Source organism: Perissodus microlepis, chromosome 7 (assembly GCF_051167445.1).
Source record: "Perissodus microlepis isolate ML-2025 ecotype Zambia chromosome 7, ASM5116744v1, whole genome shotgun sequence".
Lineage (NCBI taxonomy): Eukaryota > Metazoa > Chordata > Actinopteri > Cichliformes > Cichlidae > Perissodus > Perissodus microlepis.
In genome coordinates, this window is record NC_140467.1 from 56779036 (window position 1) to 56800547 (window position 21512).

The following is a 21512-nucleotide window of genomic DNA, read 5'->3' on the forward strand; positions in this document are numbered from 1 at the left end:
TTCATTTCAAAGAGACTTTAAGACCTGGAAATGGAGTTCCATTTCTGTAAACTCCATGGGCAAATGAATGAAAATTGATGTAACGCTGTGAGGAACCTTGGAGTCATTTTTGACCAGGACATGTCCTTCAACGCACATATTAAACAAATATGTAAGACTGCTTTCTTCCATTTGCGCAACATCTCTAAAATTAGAAATATCCTGTCTCAGAGTGGCGCTGAAAAACTAGTTCATGCATTTATTACTTCCAGGCTGGACTACTGTAATTCATTATTATCAGGATGTCCAAAAAACTCACTGAAAAGCCTTCAGCTAATCCAAAATGCTGCAGCAAGAGTACTGACAGGGACTAGAAGGAGAGAGCATATTTCTCCTGTTTTGGCTTCCCTTCATTGGCTTCCTGTTAAATCCAGAATTGAATTCAAAATCCTGCTCCTCACATACAAGGTCTTAAATAATCAGGCCCCATCTTATCTTAATGACCTTGTAGTACCATATTACCCTATTAGAGCACTTCGCTCTCGCTCTGCAGGCCTACTTGTTGTTCCTAGAGTATTTAAAAGTAGAATGGGAGGCAGAGCCTTCAGTTTTCAGGCCCCTCTTCTGTGGAACCAGCTTCCAGTTTGGATTCGGGAGACAGAAACTATCTCTACTTTTAAGATTAGGCTTAAAACTTTCCTTTTTGCTAAAGCATATAGTTAGGGCTGGACCAGGTGACCCTGAATCCTCCCTTAGTTATGCTGCAATAGACGTAGGCTGCCGGGGGATTCCCAAGATGCATTGAGTTTTTCCTTTCCAGTCACCTTTCTCACTCACTATGTATTAATAGACCTCTCTGCATTGAATCATATCTGTTATTAACCTCTGTCTCTCTTCCACAGCATGTCTTTTATCCTGTCTTCCTTCTCTCACCCCAACCGGTCGCAGCAGATGGCCCCCCTCCCTGAGCCTGGTTCTGCCGGAGGTTTCTTCCTGTTAAAAGGGAGTTTTTCCTTCCCACTGTCGCCAAAGTGCTTGCTCATAGGGGGTCATATGATTGTTGGGTTTTTCTCTGTATCTATGAAGCGCCTTGAGGCGACTTTTGTTGTGATTTGGCGCTATATAAATAAAATTGAATTGAATTGAATTGAATTGAATTGAATTGATGGTATCATGAACAAGATGGTCTACCACAATATCTTAGTGTTTCATCATCCCTTCTACACTGAAATTGATTGGTCATGGGTTTATATACCATGAAGACAATTACCCCAAGTATGGTTCAAAGCTTTGCAGAGCTTTGAAACGAACACAATTTTTATGGAAAAATAAACCATCACGGATAAGTCTTTCCATCAATCCAGATCAAAACTTCTAGACGCAAATATGCTTAAACACCTTCAAAACGACTAAAGCCCCAACTTACAACTTGTCCAATACAAAATTCTCCATAGAACCACACTAGAAAGGACAAAGGATGTTCCAACATCTTCCTATACCCTTGTCTCACACCCCCTAGCTGGAGCAGTAATACTATGATTATGTGATGGTTCAGGGGTTGATCTGGCTGCATCCCAGTTTGCTGCTGGTTCAGGGGAGCCGTCTGCTTGTGTGCTCACAATTATTAAAATGGGTTTCACTGCAAAGAACAAAATCAGAGACACACTGTACCAATTAACATTCAAATACAACAAACTTGATGCTCCAGATGTTTTATTAGACAGAATGCTACTATCAGGCTTAAAACCAATGTTTTACTTCTTCAAGGATATTTTTTGGAGTTCCAGGAGCCAGTCAACAACATCACCCTCTTTCAGGGGCAGACAGCCACCCTTCATTGCAAAGTGGCAGGAAATCCTCGACCGTCTATCCGCTGGCTGAAGAATGATGCCCCTGTAGTACAGGAACAGGGACGCCTAACCATCCGCAAGACAGAGGCAGGCTCAAAGCTCCGCATCCAGGACCTGGACACAACAGATACGGGCTATTATCAGTGTGTTGCATCTAACTCAGTCAAAGTCATTTCTGCCACAGGTGTTCTTTATGTCAAACTAGGTAAGACTGAAGTTTATTTGTACTATAACTTTTAATTTTAAGCCTAAACTGTATGGGTTAAATAATTAATATTAAGTGTTTATTTATACAACTTCTGTTTACACAAGTCTCAGTGAGGTCAGTGGCTTGTACAGGAAGCTTTTACTAATCATAAAAACTGCAATGTTTCTGACTGTAGAGCCAGTCACTCCTTATTTTCATGTACTTGTTTTCTTTCTGATTTACAGGACAGATGCCCACACGAGGCCCAGCTGAACCGTAAGTGGCCAACTTCTTGTTAATAGTGTGTTACGTGTGTTTGTCTGTTTGTGTTTATATGTTTGTAAATATTTTTAATAAAGGATTTTTTTTTTTTTTTTTAACAGTTTTTGCTTGTTTTATTTTTTGTTTTGTTTTGGGGTTTGGGGTTGTTGTTGTTGGGTTTTTTTGTTTGTTTTGTTTTTTGGGTTTTTTTATTTTTTAGAAATTAGCGAAGAAAAAAAGAAGAAGAAATTAGCGAATTTTAAGTGTCAACCTATAGCACACAGATTGTGGCTATAAGATGTTAGTGCCTTTATGTGTTTGTACAGTCACTGATGGACATTAGCAACTGAGGCCAGATGGTATCAGTTTATTTGTCCTTCAGGAACTCCCTGCATACTTTTGTAAAATTTAATGGAAATTGAAATTAGTTTCAGCAGTCTCCCTCAAGCAATGCTACGATTGTTAGTCCTTGTATTAAGACCAAGATTGTTCTCTTACTGATAAATTCCAAAACTGCAGTGAAAAAATGCACAAGAAAAATTGACAGTACTGACCAAGCCAATAACAGTAGCCACATGCAGCATTGACTGGACATGTAGTTACATTGTTTTGATGGGTTTGCGGGGTTGTGGGCTTGCAGTTATCATAGCTACATTGCAGATTTCCCCTTGAAGCATAGATCCCCAGTAATGTCTGATTTAGACTTCTGCAGCTGTAAGTGGACGCCGTTGTTGCTGGCATTTGTGCTTGTACTAGTTTAAAAACCTCACCTTTGCTCCTCCAGAGATGGCTTTTGTCATTGCAGCCAAATAGCTCAATGTTGCTCTCATCTGATCATGAAACCTTTCTCCAGAAGGCATTTGGCTTCTTCTGGGTAGATTCAAATTTCAGTTAAGGTTGAAGGTGTCCATTTTGGAGCAGGGACTTCTTTCATGGTCAGTACACTCTCACTCCATGGTGATGTAAAACTCACTTCACTGTGGAGCGTGACAGTAGTATTCCAGCAATTTTCAGTTCATGTTAGGTGTGAGCCTTGCTTGTAAACATCCCTACCAATTTCCTCTATCCTGAGTGTGACCGTTTGGATCTTGTTTCAGACCTTGGCAATGTGGTGACACATCTGAATAACTTGGGCACAATTGTTTGAACTGCTGGTCTCAGAATCTGCAGTGGTTTAAACTTGTGTGAAACTTCCAACTTGTATAAATCTACAATTCTCCTTCTTAGATCATCACTGAGTTCCTTGGACTTTGTGAGTATTGGTCAATCCAATGAGTGCTTTCAAACTGCTGGCAAAATGCTGGCAAAAATAAACTAGTAGTTAATCATTATCATTAACAAGATGTTAATACACCTTGGTCTTGATAAGTTAAAAGAACCTGTACAACCTCTAGCACCACTTATTAAAATATATAAAATGTATGCAGATATTTGAGTATATATGCATACTTACAATATTAGAGAAAAGTTGATTAAAAATGGATGCCGTACAAGCATTACACCCTAAAAGAACATTTCAAAGAATTCAAAGCCCAAAATTAGCATGAGATGAGTGTAGTGTATATAAATCTTTTGCCCCAAGTGCATTTACCTTAAATACAGCTTTCTCTGTCTACTTTGTCAACTGTGTTGCATTAAACTTTTGTGTCATAAATCTTTGTAATGTTAGGTGACCTGAAATTACTGTTGAGGAAAGTCTTATATAAGGAGGTTGAATAGTATGAACGGTAAATTAATAGTGGTGGAAGCCACTGACCTCTTTTGCTGCTCCTTTCTGTTTTTCACTAGTTTCTGCATTTGGCTAGGGCTAGTGTCACTACTGCTATCATTAGCTGATACTTGGACCCTAAAGATGTTTTACAGGTAGCCCATCTCCTTCATGATGGCAGAACAAACAGGATGAGCACTGCCAGAACCCTTCAAATTGACATCCACATAGGCGCTGGTGTGAAAGTCTCTGGCTAAACAATAACATACAGACTTCATCGGGCTAGCCTAAGGGACCAACATCATCTAGTCGGCTCTGTGCTCATTAACTAGCACTGAAATGGTTTTCCAACAGTCTTGAAGAAGTTCCCAGAGATGCTGAGCACTTGTTGGCCCTTTCGCCTTCACTCTGCGGTCAATTTCATCCCAAACCATCTTGATTGGGTTTAGGCCAGGTATCTGTGGAGGTCAGCCCATCTGGCACAGCACTCCAACACTCTCTTTCTTGGTCAAATAGCTCTTACACAGGCTGGAGGTGTGTCTGGGGACATTGTCCTGTTGAAAAATAAATAATTGTTCAACTAAGCACAAACCAGATGAGATGGCGTGTTGCTGCAGGATGCTGTGGTAGCCATGCTGGCTCAGCGTGCCATCAATTTTGAATAAATCCTCAACAGTGTCACTAGCAAAGCACCTCCTCCTCCTCCATGCTTCACGGTGCGAACCATGCACGAGAGGCCATCCGTTCACCTTTTCTGTCGCACAAAGATACAGCGGGTGGAACCAAAGATCTCAAATTTGGACTCATCAGACCAAAACACAGATTTCAAAGATTTCCACTGGTCTAATTTCTAATCTCACATCTGTGAAGTGAGAACATTTCAGGTGAATAAATCATCAAAAAAACAAAGGGGGACTACTTTGAGGAATCTAAAATATAAGACACATTTAGAATTATTTATCAATTTTTTTCTTTGCTACATAATTCCATTGATCATGCTTCATATATTTGATGTCTTCAGTAAGTATCTACAATGTAGAAAGTAGTGAAAATAAAGAAAAAACATTAAACGAGAAGGTTTGTCCAAACATTTTCCTGGTTAATTACAGGAATCTAAATTATACTGAATTTCTGGGTAACGTTTAAGAGTTTACAAAAACTGTATAATATATCAGCTAACATTCATGCTTGATATGGATTATTTAAATATGCTTATTACAGAAGACCAGTATGCATGTGTAATGTGCAGCTTACATTGCAACAGACTACGTATATTTTTGAAGCAACAGGTTACATCTACAAACAGCAAAGATGTGCAGGGCGTATAAAGGCCAGACATCATATTACATGAAGTCATTTAAAGCATTTAAACCTGTTTTTTTTCTCTTTAGGTCACGTGAAAAACATTTTTGCCAGCCATATCGAGGCATTGCCTGTGCTCGATTCATCGGTAACCGCAGTATCTATGTTGAGTCTCTGCAGATGCAAGGGGAGAGTGAAAACCGCATTACAGGTGAGGAAATTAGGCATCCTTCATGGTTGATATATTCCTTAATTCTAAACTTTAATAATATCTGAAATTTCCAAGCAAACAGTTAAAACTTTTTCCACTTTTTTTAAGCTGCCCTCACTATGATTGGAACATCCACCCACCTGTCTGATCAGTGCTCTGAGTTCGCCATCCCATCCTTCTGCTACTATGTCTTCCCACTGTGTGATGAGCAATCTCGGGGCCCTCGGCGCCGTCAACTCTGTAGAGATGAGTGCGAGGCTCTGGAGAATGACCTTTGTCTTGCTGAGTACACCATTGCCAGATCAAATCCTATGTTACTCATGCAGCTTGAGCTCCCAAGCTGTCACTTGCTGCCACAGCCAGGAACACCTGCTGCAGCTTCCTGTATGAGGATAGGAGTACCACCAGAAAAATTGGGTTCATGTAGGTGGATGAATGCACACACAAAAATATGTAAAAATACCCCAGTTATGAAACAAATGTGCAAGCATACACCCCATTACTGCGTACTATATTCAGTTAGGGTCGTAAATATTTAGATACTGACATTATTTTTGTAAATGTTCTTCTGTACACCACCATTTTGCTTCATAGTCTCATATTTTCAAACTAATTGGACATTTACCTGATAAGCAGTTTCAAGGACTATTACATGATTAAAATAAGCAGATAATAGAACTAGAGATGATTTCATATGGATGCATTTCATAGCTGTTAACCAGCCAACCAGCCAATCCCATATTGGTTGTTTGATTTGAAATCCAATCTGGTAGTGTAGAGAGGAAAAATTACAAAAAATTATGTGTTGTCCAAAAAAACTTACTTACCTAACTGTATTAAGCAGGGAGGTTCACTCACTGTAAAACTGACCAAAGCTGTATCGTAGACATAACTTCCAGCCCTGCATTTGTAATTCTAGGTACCATTTTAATTGTTTATATATTTTTATATTTTGGTTGGTTATTATGGTTATTGTGGTTATCTCTTTAATGCACAAGAGGTCTACAGTGGCATACACAGTTTAATTTTAAACCACCAAATTTCCCTAAATAAAAGTGCATTTTTTTGTCTAAACCACTGATGGGAGACTGATGCATTTCATAAATATAGCGGTTCACCATTACCTTAGAAATTATGTTGCACCTATACTAATAAGGGAAAATGTTGTTTGTTTATGAACAGAATTTTATTTCACAAATTAATAAAATTTTTGTGTTTTAAAAAATTGAGTCAATAAATAACCTGCAAGGGTAAACATAGAACTAGGAGCAGAGGATCATATATTTTACTTTAAATTATAATTAATACATCATTTAGCACTCATTAAATTCTCAAAATTTCAGACACCTGAAAGTCATTGTCTGTCTGTCATTGTCCGTTCTACAGATTCCCCCTCAGATCACAGCTGCTATAATGGAAGTGGAGTTGACTACAAGGGCACAATCAGCATCACTAAATCTGGTCACTACTGCCAGCCATGGAGCGCTCAGTACCCGCACAGTCACCACCTGTCCCAGGAGTATCCTGAGCTCTGGGGAAGTCACAACTTCTGTCGTAATCCAGGAGGCCTAATGCAGGCACCCTGGTGCTTCACCCTGGACCCTCTGGTCAGGGTGGACCTGTGTGAAATCCAGCCCTGCAGTAAGTATCATAAGGGAATTTCCTCCTAAGTTATCTGCTGTTTAAGGAAATCCCAAAATATATAGTGTCTTGGTTTGGTTTTATGCCACCCCTTGTTTCCAGAAGTGCTGCAATACACCTAGGCATTAACTTTGCAAGCATAGTTTTGAAAGTACCTATACTGATGGGGTGAAACATCATTGTTTCATAGGTTATTCCCTCATTAGTGTTTTGATTCTGGTTGTGGAAACATCATTTTCATAAGACAATTCAGTGAGCTTTCTTGCTCTGTGAATGAGGCCGTTATCATCCATCAAGAAGCTACAACCATCAGGTGATCACTTAGAACAACTCTGTGTTGATTTACAACGACCCTTCCCTCTAAGTGACAAAGTGGACCTACCGGATTTCCTCATGGGAGGGCTCAAGGTTTTCCTGACCTGTCTGTATATTATCCATTTAAATTTAATTTAGTTTTTTTTAGAGTGCCTCAAGGTGATTTTATATTGCAAGGTAAGGGTCCTGCAATGTTAAAGAGTAAAACCCAACAATCAGATGTTCTCCTATGAACAAGCACTTTTCAATAGTGGGAATAAATTAACCTCCTGTCAAAAGGATGATAGATCTGAGAACCTGACATCTACTGTGAGAGGCTGTTTTTTTTTAACCAGTTTTTGTCTGAGTGTATGGCTGGGTCTGAAGTACACTGGGACACTCAGACAAAAACTGGTTCATCCCAAGGACAAAACTCCTAAACACAAATTAAACTACATAGTATATGCTGTTCAGTGCAGCGAGGAATGCTACGAGACCAAACAGCCACTTCATAAATGCATGGCACAACATAGACAAGAGCCACCTCAACAGGACAAGACTCAGCTGTACATCTGCATCGAACATCTCTTGGTGGCGCTGTCACTTGGTGTTCGCTCGCTCTGCGGTAGAGTATCACTTCCTGTTCCTGCTCAAACACAGTGGTGTTTCTGAGTAGCTTATTTGCTTAGCAATTTAATTAACAACTTTTAAATACATTCTTCTTTCATAGTATAATCTTCACGTGCTTCATCCGAAGCACACTTTCTGTGTACTCACTACCTAATTTATAGCCAAAGTATTCACTCACTGTCTCTGTACTGTTTCGCTAGCTTAGCTTAGCTCATAGCCGACTCGTTAGCACCATGGCTACTTCACCTGTCCCTCCTGCACTTTCTTGCTCATTGTGTCAGATGTTTAGTTACTCCTCGGCCTCCTTTAGCAGTAATGATATCTGTAACAAATGTAGCATATTTGCAGCTCTGGAGGCCAGGATTACTGAATTGGAGACTCGGCTTCGCACCCTTCATTCACCCGTAGCTAGCCAGGCCCCTGTAGCTGGTGCAGCCGAAGATAGCGTAGGCCCCGCTTGCTGTTCCCCGGCAGACCCCAAGCAGCTGGGGAAAGAGGGCGGCTGGGTCACGGTGAGGAGGAAGCATAGTCCTAAACAGAAGCCCCAGGTACACCACCAACCCGTTCATGTGTCTAACCGTTTTTCCCCACTCGGTGACACACCCGCCGGGGGTCAAACTCTGGTAATTGGTGATTCTGTTCTCAGACATGTGAAGCTAGAGACACCGGCAACCATAGTCAATTGTCTTCCAGGGGCCAGAGCAGGCGACATTGAAGGAAATTTAAAACTGCTGGCTAAGGGTAAACGTAAATTCAGTAAAATCATAATTCACGTCGGCAGTAATGACACCCGGTTACGCCAATCGGAGGTCACTAAAATCAATATTGAATCGATGTGCAACTTTGCTAAAACAATGTCGGACTCTGTAGTTTTCTCTGGTCCCCTCCCCAATCAGACCAGGAGTGACATGTTTAGCCGCATGTTCTCCTTAAATTGCTGGCTGTCTGAGTGGTGTCCCAGAAACGATGTGGGCTTCATAGATAATTGGCAAACCTTCTGGAGGAAACCTGGTCTTGTTAGGAGAGACGGCATCCATCCCACTTTGGATGGAGCAACTCTCATTTCTAGAAATATGGACAAATTTATTAAACCCCCCAAAATATGACTATCAGAGTTGGGACCAGGAAGCAGAGTTGCAGTCTTACACGCCTCTCTGCAGCTTCTCTCCTCCTGCTACCCCCCCAAAAACCCATCTCCATAGAGACTGTGTCAGCTTCCAAAAAGACAAAAAACAAACTAAAAACCAGCAACAAACAACTTAAACATAAACAATCAAAAAGAAAGAACAATACAGTATCCACATCTGAACCAAAGAGTAAAACAGTGAAATGTGGATTATTAAATATTAGGTCTCTCTCCTCCAAGTCTCTGTTAGTACATGACTTAATAATTGATCAACAAATTGATTTACTCTGCCTTACAGAAACCTGGTTGCAGCAGGATGATTATGTTAGTTTAAATGAATCAACACCCCCGAGTCATTCTAACTACCAGAAACCTCGAAGCACAGGCCGAGGGGGCGGTGTGGCAGCAATTTTTCACACCAGCCTATTAATTAATGAAAGACCAAGACAGACTTTTAATTCATTTGAAAGCCTGATGCTTAACATTGTCCACCCCAGCTGTGAAACTCAGAAACCAGTCTTACTTGTTATCATCTATCGTCCACCTGGGCCTTACACAGAGTTTCTGTCTGATTTCTCAGACTTTATATCTAATTTAGTTCTGAGCTCAAATAAAATAATTATTGTGGGTGATTTTAACATCCATGTAGATGCTAAAAATGACAGCCTCAACATGGCATTTAGTCTGTTATTAGACTCAGTTGGCTTCTCTCAAAATGTAAAAGAACCCACCCACCACTTTAATCACACTCTAGATCTTGTTTTAACATATGGCATAGAAACTGAACATTTAACAGTGTTTCCTGAAAACCCTCTCCTGTCTGATCATTTCCTGATAACATTTACATTTACAATAATTGATTACACAGCGGTGGAGAGTAGATTTTATCAAAGTAGATGTCTTTCTGAAAGCGCTGTAACTAAGTTTAAGAATATAATCCACCCACTGTTATCATCTTCAATGCCCTGTACCAACACAGAGCAGAGCAGCTATCTGAACGCTACCCCAACAGAGGTTGATTATCTTGTTAATAATTTCACCTCCTCACTACGTACGACTCTGGATACTGTAGCTCCAGTGAAAACTAAGGTCTCTAATCAGAAGTACCTGACTCCGTGGTATAATTCTCAAACACGTACCCTAAAGCAGATGACTCGTAATCTGGAGAGGAAATGGCGTGTCACAAATTTAGAGGATCATCATTTAGCCTGGAGAAATAGTTTGCTGCTTTATAAGAAAGCCCTCCGCAAAGCCAGAACATCTTACTATTCATCACTGATTGAAGAAAATAAGAACAACCCCAGGTTTCTCTTCAGCTCTGTAGCCAGGCTGACAAAGAGTCAGAGCTCTGTTGAGCCAACCATCCCTTTAACGTTAACTAGTAATGACTTCATGAACTTCTTCACAAATAAAATTGTTATCATTAGAGAAAAAATTACCAGTAATCATCCCACAGATGTAATATTATCTACAGCTACTCTTAGTACCATTGATGTTAAGTTAGACTCTTTTTCTCCAATTGATCTTTCTGAGTTAACTTCAATAATTACTTCCTCCAAACCATCAACGTGTCTTTTAGACCCCATTCCTACAAAACTGCTCAAAGAAGTCCTGCCATTGATTAATTCTTCGATCTTAAATATGATCAACCTATCTCTAATGGTCAGCTATGTACCACAGGCCTTCAAGCTGGCTGTAGTTAAACCTTTACTCAAAAAGCCATCTCTAGACCCAGCAGTCTTAGCTAATTATAGGCCAATCTCCAACCTTCCTTTCATATCAAAAATCCTTGAAAGAGTAGTTGTCAAACAGCTAACAGATCATCTGCAGAGGAATGGCTTATTTGAAGAGTTTCAGTCAGGTTTCAGAGCTCATCACAGCACAGAAACAGCTTTAGTGAAGGTTACAAATGATCTTCTTATGGCCTCTGACAGTGGACTCATCTCTGTGCTTGTCCTGCTAGACCTCAGTGCAGCGTTCGATACTGTCGACCATAATATCCTATTAGAGCGATTAGAACATGCTGTAGGTATTACAGGTACTGCACTGCAGTGGTTTGTATCATATCTATCTAATAGACTCCAATTTGTGCATGTAAATGGAGAGTCCTCTTCACACACTGAGGTTAATTATGGAGTTCCACAGGGTTCAGTGCTAGGACCAATTCTGTTTACATTATACATGCTTCCCTTAGGCAGCATCATTAGAAGACATAGCATACATTTACACTGCTATGCAGATGACACCCAGCTCTATCTGTCCATGAAGCCAGATAACACACACCAATTAGTTAAACTGCAGGAATGTCTTAAAGACATAAAGACCTGGATGGCCGCTAACTTTCTGCTTCTTAATTCAGATAAAACTGAGGTTATTGTACTCGGCCCTGAAAATCTTAGAAATATGGTATCTAACCAGATTCATACTCTGGATGGCATTACCTTGGCCTCCAGTAACGCTGTGAGGAACCTTGGAGTCATTTTTGACCAGGACATGTCCTTCAACGCACATATTAAACAAATATGTAAGACTGCTTTCTTCCATTTGCGCAACATCTCTAAAATTAGAAATATCCTGTCTCAGAGTGACGCTGAAAAACTAGTTCATGCATTTATTACTTCCAGGCTGGACTACTGTAATTCATTATTATTAGGATGTCCAAAAAACTCACTGAAAAGCCTTCAGCTAATCCAAAATGCTGCAGCAAGAGTACTGACAGGGACTAGAAGGAGAGAGCATATTTCTCCTGTTTTGGCTTCCCTTCATTGGCTTCCTGTTAAATCCAGAATTGAATTCAAAATCCTGCTCCTCACATACAAGGTCTTAAATAATCAGGCCCCATCTTATCTTAATGACCTTGTAGTACCATATCACCCTATTAGAGCACTTCGCTCTCGCTCTGCAGGCCTACTTGTTGTTCCTAGAGTATTTAAAAGTAGAATGGGAGGCAGAGCCTTCAGTTTTCAGGCCCCTCTTCTGTGGAACCAGCTTCCAGTTTGGATTCGGGAGACAGAAACTATCTCTACTTTCAAGATTAGGCTTAAAACTTTCCTTTTTGCTAAAGCATATAGTTAGGGCTGGACCAGGTGACCCTGAATCCTCCCTTAGTTATGCTGCAATAGACGTAGGCTGCCGGGGGATTCCCAAGATGCATTGAGTTTTTCCTTTCCAGTCACCTTTCTCACTCACTATGTATTAATAGACCTCTCTGCATTGAATCATATCTGTTATTAACCTCTGTCTCTCTTCCACAGCATGTCTTTTATCCTGTCTTCCTTCTCTCACCCCAACCGGTCGCAGCAGATGGCCGCCCCTCCCTGAGCCTGGTTCTGCCGGAGGTTTCTTCCTGTTAAAAGGGAGTTTTTCCTTCCCACTGTCGCCAAAGTGCTTGCTCATAGGGGGTCATATGATTGTTGGGTTTTTCTCTGTATCTATGAAGCGCCTTGAGGCGACTTTTGTTGTGATTTGGCGCTATATAAATAAAATTGAATTGAATTGAATTGAATTAAAGGACAAACGTCGCTCTTTGAGGATGCCAATGTCCACATTTTGGACAGAGAAGACAGATGGTTTGAAAGAAGAGTGGAGCCATGTATGTCCATTGTGAACGGTCATCTTTGATCAGAGGGCGGGGTTTACAACACAACTGTCTGCCATCTATACTCCAGTTATGAGATCCCTTCCCAGTTGCCTTAATGCCCACTCACATCCAGGGCCACATGATCTCACTAAATCACAAGATAAGATGGTGCTAGGTCTCACAATGTGTTCACCTGAAACCTTGGCTGCCTAATCACCTTAGCCACTTTTCAAATAAAACTTCTTAATCTTTCAGTCTACCCAGAGCTCATAGAGGTGCCTTAGGTGTCTCAGCCTTAGAGGTGCTAATTCTTATTCCTGCCACTTTGCACTTGACTGCAAACTGCCCCAGTGTGAGATTGAAGCCACTACCTGACAGAGCCAACAGAATCACATTATGAACAAAAGGCAGACACAAGAATCAATCCAATTACATTTTATTTATGTAGTGCCAAATCACAAAAACAGTCACCCAAAGGCGATTTATATTGTAAGGTAAAGACACTAAAATAAGAGAGAGAGAGAAAACCCCAATAGAGATTAAAGAGGGCAGGGAGCTAGAGATTAATAATAGCTAATGATTAAATACAGAGTGGTGTGTAAACAAACAGTGAATGAAGAAGTTGAGTAAGAAAAATCATAACTAATGGGGGATTCAGAGTCACCTGATCCAGCCCTAACTACATGCTTTATCAAAAAGGTAGGTTTTTAGGACAGCCCGATAATATTAAGTTACAATACTCCGGCTGAGAGGCAATAAATGTATGAACTAGTTTTTCAGGATCATTCTGAGAAAGGATGTTTCTAATTTAGAGATATTACACAAATGCACGAAAGCAGTCCTACATATTTGTTTAATATGGATTTGAAGAACCTATGACTGTGAAGATTCTTCACAGTATGGTGTCGAACCAGAGTAAATATCTGGTTCGACACCATGTTTCTAAGCTGTTTAGGGCTGAGTACAGCAACCTTACTTTTATCTGAATTTATAAGCAGTAAATTATCAACATCATCATTGTCATCAACATCTTCATGCTTTTAAGATATTTGTACAGTTTAACTAATTGGTGTATGTCATCTTGTTTCATTGACATTTGGAGCTGTCAATGAAGCAGTCTTGTACAAAGCAATCAAAATGTATACTAGACCTTTGAATGATATGCCTAAAAAAATGATGTATAATGTAAACAGAACTGGTCTTAGCACAGAACCCTGTGGTACTCATAATTAAACTTTGTGTGTGAAGAGGACTCCCCATTTACATTACTAAATTGGGAGTCCATTAGGTAGATGTGATCCTTGGCTCATTAAAAGTAATGGGGCTCAAGTTCTGTGTAGTTGAGCAGGCATCAAATGGGTCACTGAGTCACATAATCCCTCACAGGTCCCAAGAAGGACACAGTCAAATGCCTTCCGCAAGTCCACAAAGCACATGTACACTGGTTGAGCAAAGTCCCATGCACCCTTTTATAGAGTGGCTAAAGAGCTAGTCTAGGGCTCCCCGGCCGAGGGGAAAACTGAACTGTTCCTCCTGAAATTGAAAGATGATTTCCCCCTATTATACCTTTGTGTATACCTTATCAGGGTGGCCGAATAGCACAATCTCTCTATGACTTGAGCACAGCCGCTGGTCCTCCTTTTTAAAGATGGTAACCAACAATCCAGATGTCCCGCCCAGGGCTTTAACGAATTTACTTAAGAAAATCTCATACACCCCTTTGGGCCCATGCCACCAGGGAGTTTTTTTTTGTTTGTTTTTTAACCTCCCTTATTGACCTTCCCTCCAGTGATGAGCAAGGCATCCCCTTGTCCTCAAACTTTCCTCTAGAGAAGTTTTGAATGTGGGATTAAAGAGATGAGTATTCCTTCCACCACTTGGCTATATCCTCAGTTTATGTCTGTAGAACATCCATATTCCATATTCCCATCCCCTCCTAAGTCACCCCTACTAAGACGGTTTACCAGAATTGTTTAGAGGCCAACAAAATGTTTGTTTCTGCTAGTCCCACAGGAGTCCCACAGGCTAGCCAAGCCTGATAGGATGACGTCTCCTTAATGGCTCTTTTCATCTTCTGTGTCCACCATCTCGTTCGGGGATTATCACGTTCTAAATCTTTTAATCTAGAAGCAGCCAGTTCTCATTCACAGGAAGGCAAGCAGCTAAGCAAACAAATCCAGCAAGGGCAGGCAAAAGCAAAATCCCCCAAAAATATTTACAGGAATTAGCCCACTGACATGGGCAATGTTGTGAAATGGAAGGTGCTGTGGTATCATTTGGGGTTTTTTTTGTAAACAAAACAAAAAACATGGGTTTTGATATTGCATCATTTGAGATTTTTTCCATGAATCTCATTTTGACAGGTACACTTTTCAGATATTTCAGAAATACTTAAATACTTTTTTAATGTTTATTCACACAATATTTGAAATATTACAAATATTCTACAAAACAGATATTTTCTCAGATTATGTTTAAAGCTATAACAAAAGAACGTAGGATTAAGAAAAATAATACAAAACATTGATCGTCATGACTAGAAATCTGCAGCATTTTTTCTGCAATGTAGACCCCATCAAGAAAACCCAGTTTTAAGACTGTACTGTACTCATGTATTGAAAGGGTAAGTAACAAATGTGTGTTTCCCCAAAACTTGGGTTAGTCTTTGTGGGTATTGGCATTTTGCCAGAGTAATGTGAAAAGCTACATGACGGTGGTAAATCTCATGTCCAAATCTCTCCAGGCACATGATAGCTAATAGGGCAGTTATATATAATGATCTTTTGTCACCATGTGTGCAGCGTAGTTTAGTGTTACCAGTCGATTGTGTGTGAATGTCAAATTGTGTTAAAAATGACCTGTGTGAACAAAAGGTGCTGCAGTAGAATAGGAACAGTTTATTGCATCTCTGTCCCTCAGTGAATGTGTGAAACAGACACTCTTTTGTTTGATTAGATCAAAAATCTTTCTTTTAGAGTGGAAGCAAGTAAAGTTAGAAGCTGTTGTTAGCTAAATAGTCTGTTCTGAAAATAATTTTTTATGTATTTTCCAACATTTCAAGGGTCAGCAGAAAATTAAATTCTAGTTAAAAAAAGGAAAACTACCCAGGTACTTAGAAATGATAATAATAGAGACATTTAAACCTGCCAACAAAACGTTTTTGCTCAGCCTGCAGCGGACACATGTAACTGCACATACCATCAAATTGAAGTCAGTGATAAATCAGTACAATAGAAACAACAGCTATATGCAGACTGGCAAACTTTACTTTAATCGAGAAAACAAGTTACTGATGTGAATCACAGAGCAAATCTTTCTTATAAATTTTTTATTTATTCATGAAAAGATATACTATACAAAGGCAAATATTTCACTGTGAACTCCATTTATCAGAATTAGATTAGCATAAAAAACAAATGAGCTAATAAATGATGGTGTAATTTGGCTACAGTGAATTAGTTCTCAGTTGTGCTGATTCTTATATAGAATTTAGAGTATATTGTAATGCAAAACCTTTGTACTTTTATTTACAAAATGTACAACATATACTGTAGCATTATTGCTTTTAATTAAGCATGGGATTTAGTGACGGTACTTGTTCCACAATTGCAAAAAGTTACTTATCAGCATTTGTTCACTAATTTTCAAAACAGTGAACAATAATTTTACCAATAACCATAGATGGAAGTGCCTACCCAAATCAGTTTTTTAATGTTTTCTTTGCTAGTCTCTTTATGAACAGTATTTCTGGATTTCTAAATGAACAAAACTATAAACTTATCAACCTTAGATGTGTGGCGTTTCCCTGTGGTCTTTAGGTTCAGGACAGAAAACTAGAGTGATGGGTCTACAACAGACGTAAATAAAGTTAATCTGATTGGTTAGCTGCACAGATACAACCACAAAGAATAACACTTAGCGTATTTGGTATGGAGCAGCTGCAAAGATGTTGTGTAATATTGTTACACAATATTGTTACAGAGAATATTGTTACAGAGAATCTAAAATATCTAAATCATGGATGACAAACTCATACCATACTACTCAAACCACGTACAACCTGCTTTGATTTTAAGTGGGCCAGACGGGTGAAACTCCACTTTCTGTCAACATAAAGATGCTTAACTACACATTTAACCCCTGAGATTTCTTAATATAGGCTAAAGAAGTACAACTGAGTTTCTTGATATGATAAATGTGTAAAATTACAGAATGAGTTTCGGTAGTTCACTGCCCAGACTGTCCCATATTTATAAAACCAAAATTTCTATAGTAGACAGTGGAAAAACAGGAGCTTTTCTGTCATTTAATTGTTTATCCATTACTTCACTACTTTGGTGTATAGTGGCTGGCTGTGGGTGAGGTCTTTGTCAGGAGGAAAAGCTGTCCAAAAATATAAGTTCTTCAGAAGGCCAGATTAGAGTCTTTGCCGGGTATATTCTGGCCCCCGGTCCTTATGGTTGACACCCCTGATCTAGATGAATTATTGTAGCGGAGCCTGAATCCACAGTGAATGGAGCTCTGCAGCCAGAAGTTGTGCTTATTTGTTTCACCTAGTGACCAACTGGCAGCATCAAAAGCACATGTTATATTTTTTTTTTTCATTTTTGAAAATTAAGTTTATTCAATTGACTATGAAAACTGCTTTTCCCTTTTCTTAAGAATGATGTGTGCTGCTCAATATGATGATTTTAAAAAAAAATCATAATAAAAGGTATGCAATATTGTATAACAGATTAATGGGAAAGCAGTGTGGATGGTTAAGAACATGCCTTTGAAATCTCTGGTTTTAAAGACTTCTTAGTGATAGTTGTCAGTATTTCCCGTGCTGCACAGCAAACAATAACTTTTGATATCTAATTCGGCACACTTTATTTTCCAAATTGTAAACAAATGCGGTGTAAAACAGCGCTGATGTTGCTGCCATGGTGAACCAATCATATTAGGACACTTCTCCTTCCTTTGGGCTCCGCCTCCAGACATTTAAAAGTCAGTTGCTTCAAAGCCAGCAGCATTCCTCTGCGAGATACCTGCAGCAGCATGCGTAAAGCAGACACTTCCACGTGTGTCCAGAATTCCGCGCACCAGAAATTTAATTGCGCGAGTGGCAGTGAATATAAAATAATTTTCATTTTGGATATAATTTGACCTTGTTTCTGTTATTATTTCAGAGCCACAAGAAAACCCCAGGAAGGAGATCCTGTTTATTTTAATACCTGCAGTTGCCATCCCATTGGTTATCGCTTGCCTCTTCTTTCTGGTTTGCTTGTGTCGCAATAAACATAAGGCTTCAAATGACACACCACCTCGTTCCCAGCTCAGCAGCTCACCCTCCCAGGACACGGAGCTGTCGCCCCTGAATCATCAAAAACAACAGGTAGCAATAATAATAACAAGGTAACATTAAATATGGTCACAGTAAATGTGATTTACATACATTTGTTTAAGTATTGTTGAATTGTGGTGGCCAGAGTCTTTGGTGACATGTATTTATTGTTTCATGGCTGCAGGCGAAGCTGCGTGAGATTAACATGTCAGCAGTGCGATTTATGGAGGGGCTCGGTGAGGACCGGTTTGGCAAGGTGTACAAGGGCCACCTATATGGCACAGTACCTGGTGAGCAGACCCAAGTGGTGGCCATAAAAACTTTAAAGGACAAGGTAGATTCTGCTCTTTGTGAGGAATTTCACCATGAAGCTATGGTCCGTTTCCATCTGCAGCACCCAAACATTGTTTGTTTGCTTGGCGTGGTCACCAAAGAGCAGCCAATGAGCATGATTTTCACCTATTCCAGCCTTGGTGACTTGCATGAGTATCTGGTAATGCGCTCCCCTAACTCAGATGTTGGCAGCTCAGATGATGACAAGACAATCAAATCCACTCTAGAGCAAGCTGATTTTATTCATGTTATCACCCAGATTGCTTCTGGAATGGAGTACCTTTCCAGCCACCAGATAGTCCATAAAGACCTTGCTGCTCGAAACATTCTTGTGTTTGAAAAACTCGGTATCAAAATCCTGGATCTTGGGCTATTCAGAGATGTTTACTCTGCTGATTACTACAGTCTCATGGGAACAAGTCCTTTCCCTATTCGTTGGATGTCCCCAGAAGCTATTAAGCATGGCAAATTCTCCACCGACTCTGACATCTGGTCTTATGGAGTGTTGCTGTGGGAGATATTCAGTTATGGTCTTCAGCCATATTGTGGCTACTCTAACCAGGATGTAATTGACATGGTGCGCAGCCACCAGTTACTGCCCTGTCCAGATGACTGCCCGTCCTGGATTTACAACCTTATGCTGGAGTGTTGGAGTGAAGTCCCAGCCCGGAGAACTCGCTTCAAAGACATCCATGCACGTCTGCGCTCCTGGGAGAGCCTGTCCAACTATAATGGCTCTGCTCAGGTGTCTGGCACTAGCAATAATACTACCCAGACCAGCTCTCTTAGCACCAGCCCTGTTAGCAACCTTAGCATAAATACAACAAGTGCATCAAGATACACCAGCCCTAAAAAGAGCTCACCATTCCATCAGCCCCAATTCATGCCCATAAAGGGTCAACTACATCGGCCAATGGTGCCCCCACAGCTCTACATCCCTGTCAATGGATATCACCCAATTCCAGCTTACCCATACCTGCAGAACTTTTACCCCATGCAAATACCGATGGCAATGCCACACCAGCAGATCCACCACCCACAACAAATGGTTACCAAAGCAGGTTCTCAGCATAGTGGCAGTGGATCCACATCTACAGGATATGTGACCACTGTCCCTTCCAACACTTCTGCCACAGAGAGAACAGCAATGGTAAATGAGGACTCTAAGACCAACGATGAAGAATTGGCTGATGGGGCATCAGAGGAAGAACTGAACCAAAACCAGGACTTGGCAGTGCCAGAAACAGAATTACTAGGTGAAAGTGAGGCTCCTCAGACTGACGAATTGGTGATCCACTTGTCTGACACATAACTGAAGGACAGTAGATCTGAAATAATATGCCAGCTGTGCTATTTTTGCCCAAAATTCTATGAACACATTGAATGAAGGGAGCCATTTTTCCACAACGGTGAATAAATGTCTTTGTATATAATGTCCCATGTTTGTACCTCTCAAACCCCCCTGTGATGAAGTAAAATGAATTGTGCTATTCCTCTTTTTTAAATGTTGCCATTTGGAAGAAGTGATATTCTTTCAGTTGCTGTGCAACATAAAACTTGTTCTTAACTTTAGAAAAGTATTTTAGAATTTTTCTTACAATGGTAGATTGTTTACCTTCTCTAATGCTCACATTGTTACCAGATTTTAATTTTCACGTGCCAGTGAGACAGTTTGTGTGGAGTGTAATATGGATGATGATCTTGCCATCAGTGCCACCATTAACTCTTGGATGCCATACCTTCGACTTACTCATGGAAACTGATTGGCCGAAGGCTGAGATGATTCCTAAATGACTTTGCTCATTGAAATGAAAAAATGGATATTTGATAACTCAGAAGTGAAAAGTTTCTACTGTGCTGAACAAGTGTTTTGCAACTCTTGTACCCCCAATTTTTATGCTTGCTTTTTATGTTATTATTGTATTGTCTGTGAATGCAGAACAACAGTTTTATGGTGTATAGAACTGAACACACATTTCCATCCATCAAAACAATAAAGGTTTACACCCTTATTTTGATAATTTTCAGGCCAGAGACAGTTTTTATTCCTCATGACACGTGTTCCATGAATTTGGTACTGTTAACATTAACTTTTATACCTAGCTGAATAGATCTGTAATTTATTACTTTGGTTTGATTTTGTTTTGGTTTTTGGTTTTTTTACAGGAAAAGATGGATAAGCTTGGTGTTAGTCCTTTCCACCAAGTTTGCTTTGTTAAAGCTGTTTTCTGCTTACAGTATGTGAATATCAAATAAAGTCTTATGAATCAAATTATGCCAGTCTTTCATCACATGGATCACTTGTTTGTTTTTTATTTTGTCATCCCACATTGAAAGTTCAAACACTACAGATTTTAGACACTTTAGACCTAAAATTAATGTATATTTATTAGTCAAAAACATTCATTTGTGCTAGTAAACGTATAACAAGTGTAACAACCTGAAAGTCTCCATGTGGCAGTGAGAACAATGAGCTTAACAAGGTCCAGTTATTTGTTTTAACAAACATTTCAGGCACATCCTCTAGTCTATTTGTAGGATTGTTGGCTGTCCACTCAAGAAGTTCAGAATACAAAAATCAGAACAGGAGATTTTTGACTACCTGACTTCTGTCTGTATTAAGAGTGGCCTTTGGTGTCATATTTCAGTTGCTGCACATGTTAATTGATTTTGTAACACCAAGACTTTATTATTTGAGACTGCTGTTAAGCAGGTCAAAAATGAAGTTTCATGCTCATCTGAGGCTACATATATACAAACCCAATTTACTTCACACCAGATCATTTCTCATATATAGGAAAAGGTAAGTTCATTAGATGAAACTTAAAGGATCTTTGGCTCACGTCTTCATCTGGATGGTACAGCATAACCAGGTTAAGACATCTCTAAAAAAGATATTTTTGAGTGTTTTTAATTATTTGTTTTAATTTTGTTTACTTTTCATTGTTCACTGTGGCCTGGTAAACATTTTATCAGTGTATATTTCATAAGGCCATCGTTAAATGTTTACAAGAAATCAGGCATTATACAGTGTGTAAACCTCAGTGTGATTTGGATGCTCAGCAGAAAATGTAGCCAGATATC

At 39.7% G+C, this 21512-nt stretch overlaps 1 protein-coding gene across 1 annotated transcript in view; it reads left to right on the forward strand.

The window, feature by feature from the left end:
* Window positions 1-20930, forward strand: part of ror2 (receptor tyrosine kinase-like orphan receptor 2) — a 44640-nt gene extending 23710 nt beyond the window's left edge. Inside the window, exons 3-9 of the mRNA XM_084936188.1 lie at window positions 1747-2034; window positions 2262-2292; window positions 5377-5498; window positions 5607-5921; window positions 6885-7139; window positions 17941-18146; window positions 18280-20930. Of these exons, the coding sequence (XP_084792314.1) occupies window positions 1747-2034; window positions 2262-2292; window positions 5377-5498; window positions 5607-5921; window positions 6885-7139; window positions 17941-18146; window positions 18280-19740 (2678 nt within the window). The 3' untranslated portion in view covers window positions 19741-20930. The remainder of the gene's footprint in view (window positions 1-1746; window positions 2035-2261; window positions 2293-5376; window positions 5499-5606; window positions 5922-6884; window positions 7140-17940; window positions 18147-18279) is intronic.
* The last annotated feature ends 582 nt before the right edge of the window (window positions 20931-21512 follow it).